Source organism: Lynx rufus, unplaced genomic scaffold (genome assembly GCF_022079265.1).
Source record: "Lynx rufus isolate CCGP_SWC_20201006 ecotype Redwood Valley unplaced genomic scaffold, mLynRuf1.p SCAF_1, whole genome shotgun sequence".
NCBI classification, from domain to species: Eukaryota; Metazoa; Chordata; class Mammalia; order Carnivora; family Felidae; genus Lynx; species Lynx rufus.
The window spans coordinates 83,431,043-83,436,758 of NW_025814823.1; the positions used below are offsets into that span (position 1 = coordinate 83,431,043).

General features: G+C 37.1%; 1 protein-coding gene across 1 annotated transcript; it reads left to right on the top strand.

The window, feature by feature from the left end:
* The first annotated feature begins 1,204 nt into the window (after nt 1-1,204).
* Nucleotides 1,205-2,234, top strand: LOC124508805 (olfactory receptor 2M3-like). The gene is given in 2 exon segments (XM_047075436.1): nt 1,205-2,125; nt 2,127-2,234. Coding segments are annotated over 2 exon segments (1,029 nt in total).
* Nucleotides 2,235-5,716: the final 3,482 nt, after the last annotated feature.

Consider the following 5,716-nt stretch of genomic DNA (forward strand, 5'->3'; position numbering starts at 1 on the left):
AGTGTGGAGGTAAGTAAGTGTGGTCTCTCTTACTTTTAGTAGTATATATTTATTTTAAAATATATATATCATACAAACTTCACTCCAGATAATATTCACACTTTAAAAATATGATCTAATTTGATTTTAATAACACACTGTAATATAGATATTATAAATATTCAGGTTAATATACTGTAAAATAAAGATTGTAGGAATTAATTGCCTAAAATCACACAGCTGAAGTAATCTGTACCAGACATGCCTTTGCCTTTGTACTCTCCTTTATCCTGTATCTTGAGATCAATACTTGACTGCCTTGTGGACACATATCACTTTTAGAGATGAGTGAGGAAACGGTATATTTATGAGGAACTATTTACACTATAACCCACCATTATTAGAATAAATATTACATAATGGACATCAGATTGCTGATTTCTCAATCTCTTCTGTTTACCTGACATGTGATTAATCTTGTCTCATTTCCATCAATACATGATTTTCTCTACACTTTGATAGAAATTTTATGCAAAATTTCATGGAAAACAAAAAAGAACCATAAATAAAATCTCATTGACTTCTCAGAAATTTATGTCTTCCATGATCATAAAGTTTTTATGAATGGATAATCTACACTACGCATATGAGCTGACTAGTTTCTCTAACCTCATTATATGACTTGAGAAAGTTCTCATATTTTTATTTTTTTAATGTTTATTTATTTTTGAGACAGAGACAGAGACTGAGCAGGGGAGGGGCAGAGAGAGGGGGAGACACAGAATCCGAAACAGGCTCCAGGCTCTGAGCTGTCAGCACAAAGCCTGACGCCGGGCTGGAACCCACAAACTGTGAGATCCTGACCTGAGCTGAAGTCGGATGCTTAACTGACTGAGCCACCCAGGTGCCCTGAGAAAACTCTCATATTTTTAACATGTAACTTACTATGTCTGTGAACCACACATTCTTCATTAACAACAAACTTGAATTTAAATAAATAAATTTTTAAACGAAAATAATTCATCTAACATAAAATAATCATATCAAGATAAAACAATGCTTTAATATATCCAGTCTAAAAATGAAATTATGACCAGAGAAACAATTGCCTCTTGCTTAGGCAATTTGGTAGAAGTGGTGACTTAGGGAAGGAAGTGCTTGATGTTTCTATAACACAATCACAGCCATTTGTCACTTCTTGTATTCCTTGCAGTAAACATTTATCATGGCATGGGAGAATCAGACCAACTCAGACTTTATCCTGGTAGGAATCTTCAATGACAGCCCCACTCACATCTTCCTTTTCTCACTGGTCTTGGGCATCTTCACAGTGGCCTTCATGGGAAACACTGCTATGGTTCTCCTCATCTGCCTGGACAACCAACTCCACACCCCCATGTACTTCCTTCTCAGCCAACTCTCCCTCATGGACCTCATGCTCATCTGCACCACTGTACCCAAGATGGTTTTCAACTACTTGTCTGGCAGGAAGTCTATCTCTCTGGCTGGTTGTGGAGCCCAGATATTCTTATATGTGTCTCTGCTTGGAGCAGAATGTTTCCTGTTGGCTGTAATGGCCTATGACCGTTATGTTGCCATTTGCCACCCATTAAGATACTCAATTCTCATGAACCAGAAAATATGTGGTCTCATGGCAGCTTTTTCATGGATTCTTGGCTCACTTGATGGTATAATTGAAGCTGCAGTTGCATTGTCTTTCTCATATTGTGGTGCCCGAGAAATACCCCACTTTTTCTGTGATGTCCCTGCCCTTCTCACTCTCTCATGCACTAACACATTGTTATTTGAAAGGATGATATTTATATGCTGTATTATTATGCTTCTTTTCCCTGTAGCAGTAATCATTGCTTCCTATGTTCATGTTATTGTGGCTGTCATTCACATGGGATCTGGAGAGGGCCCACGGAAAGCTTTTGGCACCTGTTCTTCTCACCTCATGGTAGTAGGAATGTATTACGGAGCAGCCATGTTCATATACATGAGGCCCAGTTCAGATCGTACCCCCACCCAGGACAAATTCGTGTCTGTCTTCTACACTATCCTTACTCCCATGCTGAATCCTCTCATCTATAGCCTCCGCAACAAGGATGTGGCCAGAGCATTCATGAAGGTGTTAGGAAGGGGTAAGTCTGGAGAGCAAATTGCCTGATAATCTTTACGCTTTGTTTTTTCCCAGTACCTTCTTTGCTTTATGCTTAAATTTATGTATTCAATCAATCCAATTAAGTAACTAATATTTCCTGATCTTTGTAGATTTATAGGCAACAACAAAGATTTTAGAAATTGAAAAATTGTTTTCATTTTTTCTTCAAATAGTTTACATTTTTATGGTAGTTTGAAGCTATGGCTATAAGGAAATTATTTAGTACAAAAAAATCCGCAATTTATTCCATTGTATTATACCAATTTAAAAATTTTTTGCCATGACTACATCCCATTGTTTGGTTGCATTGATTAAAATTATGTTTTTATAACATGTCATAAGCTTAACCTTGGAGAAAAAATGCTTTTTATGAAATCCAAAATCTTAATTTGGAGTGATCAATTTTTTTAAAAAAGTGAATGACGAAGCAATTTATGGGAATGAATATAAGATTATTATGTAAATGAATTTGTCATAACTGGATGGGAAATAAGGGGTATTGTATTGTGATATAGCCACATCGAGCTTTAATTGTTCTAGAAATTGTCCTTCTTAGGGGCACATGGGTGGCTTGGTCGGTTGAGCGTCCGACTTTGGCTCAGGTCATGATCTCAGGGTCCGTGAGTTCGGGCCCCGCGTCGGGCTCTGTGCTGACAGCTCAGAGCCTGGAGCCCATTTCAGATTCTGTGTCTCCCTCTCTCTCTGCCCCTCCTCTGTTCATGCTCTGTCTCTCTCTGTCTCAAAAATAAATAAACGTTAAAAAAAATTAAAAAAAAAAAAGAAATTGTCCTTCTTCGGGATAGTAGGTAACTGGGCTGTTATCATTTAGTTCATTTTCCTATAGAAATCAAACAGTCCTATACATGGGAAACTAAAATGTAAATATGAATCCTAAAACATGGTTTTTCTCATTCTTAGATATTTTCCTCTTTATATGGATTGTGTACTGTTATAGTATGAAAACATAATAATTTTTGTTTAATGAAGAAGTATTGGTTTTCTTTAGGCTGCATATTTTCCTTAAATCTCATGTGTGACATCCCCAAATATAAGTTCATAATGGTATTTTTATCTATCTAGATATATGTATAAAATACGTATATGTAGATCATCATTTAGATATAGATGATATAGATATATAATTCTGGAGATTCTTGTGGCTTAAACAGATAAATCTTTATACCATAATATGAATATGAACTGTTTCATTAAAACTGTGTGGTAACATCCCCACTGTATACAACAAATTAACACAAATTTAGCAGCTGTGAATAGCAACCGTTTATGTCAGAGTTTATATTTGTCAGAGTTTCCAGCGTGGCTAACATAGATATTCTGCTTCTGATATCAGAATGTAAGATCCATGTGTTGGTTGGAGCTGCGGTTTTATCTAAAACTTAAGGTCACCTTCAAAGCTCATGCGTTTGTTGAAATGAGTAATTTTTTAAATAATATATTGCTTTTATTTTTTTAACTTTATTTTTTTAATTTACATGCAAATTAGCATATAGTGCAACAATGATTTCAGGAGTAGATTCCTTAGTGCCCCTTACCCATTTAGCCCATCCCTCTCCCACAATCCCTCCCATAACCCTCAGTTTGTTCTCTATATTTATGAGTCTCTTATATTTTGTCCCCCTCCCTGTTTTTATATTATTTTTGTTTCACTTCCATTATTTTCATATGTTTTGTCTCTTAAAGTCCTCATATGAGTGAAGTCATGAGTTTTGTCTTTCTCTGACTAATTTCACTTAGCATAATACCCTCCAGTTCCATCCATGTATTTGCAAATAGCAAGATTTCACTCTTTTTGATTCACTCCATTATGTGTGTATGTGTGTGTGTATGTATATATATATATATATATATCACTTCTTCTTTACCCATTCATCCATCGACGGACATTTGGGCTCTTTCCATACTTTGGCTATTGTTGATAGTGCTGCTATAAACATGGGGGTGCATGTGTCCCTTCGAAACAGCACACCTGTATCCCATGGATAAATGCCTAGTAGTGCAATGGCTGGGTCGTAGGATAGTTCTATTTTTAGTTTTTTGGGGAACCTCCATACTTTTTTCAAGAGTGGCTGCATCAGCTTGCATTCCCACCAACAATGCAAAGAGATCCTCTTTCTCCACATCCTCACCAACATCTGTTATTGCCTGAGTTGTTAATGTTAGCCATTCTGACAGGGGTAAGGTGGTATCTCATTGTGGTTTTGATTTGCATTTCTCTGATGATAAGTGATGTTGAGCATTTTTTCATGTGTCGATTGGCCATTTGGGTGTCTTCTTGGTGAAGTGTCTATTCATGTTTTGCCCATTTCTTCACTGAATTATTTGTTTTTTGGGTGTTGAGTTTGATAAGTTCTTTATAGATTTTGGATACTAACCCTTTATCTGATGTGTCGTTTGCAAATATCTTCTCCCATTCTGTTGGTTGCCTTTTAGTTTTGCTGATTGTTCCCTTCACTGTGCAGAAGCTTTTTGTTTTGATGAGGTCCCGGTAGTTCATTTTTTACTTTTGTTTCCCTTGCCTCCGGAGACATGTTGAGTAAGAAGTTGCTGTGGCCAAGATCAAAGAGGTTTTTGTGTGCTTTCTCCTCGAGGATTTTGGTGAATTCCTGTCTTACATTTAGGTCTTTCATCCATTTTGAGTTTATTTTGTGTATGGTGTAAGAAAGTGGTCCAAGTTCATTGTTCTGCATGTCGCTGTCCAGTTTTCCCAGCACCACTTGCTGAACAGACTGTATTTTTTCCGTTGGATAGTCTTTCCTGCTTTGTCAAAGATTAGTTGGCCATACATTTGTAGGTCAATTTCTGAGTTCTCTATTCTATTCCATTGATCAGAGTGTCTTTTCTTGTGCCAGTACCATACTGTCTTGATGATTACAGCTTTGTAGTATAGCTGGAAGTCTGGGATTGTGATGCCTCTTCCTTTCATTTTCTTTTTCAAGATTGTTTTGACTATTCAGGGTCTCTTCTGATTCCATACAAATTTTAGGATTATTTGTTCCAGCTCTGTGAAGAATGCTAGTGTTAGTTTGATAGGTATTGCATTGAATATGTAGATTTCTTTGGGTAGTATCAACATTTTAATAATATTTGTTCTTCCTACTCAGGAGCATGGAATATTTTCCATTTGTTTGTGTCTTCTTCAATTTCTTTCATAAGCTTTCTATAGTTTTCAGTGTATAGATTTTTCACCGCTTTGGTTGGATTTATTCCTAGGTATTTTATGGTTTTTTTTTTTTTAATTTTTTTTTTCAACGTTTATTTATTTTTGGGACAGAGAGAGACAGAGCATGAACGGGGGAGGGGCAGAGAGAGAGGGAGACACAGAATCGGAAACAGGCTCCAGGCTCTGAGCCATCAGCCCAGAGCCCGATGCGGGGCTCGAACTCACGGACCGCCAGATCGTGACCTGGCTGAAGTCGGACGCCCAACCGACTGCGCCACCCAGGCGCCCCGATTATGGTTTTTTGTGTAACTGTAAATGGGATCAATTCCTTGATTTGTCTTTCTGTCACTTCATTGTTGGTGTGTACGAATGCAACCTATTTCTATGCATTG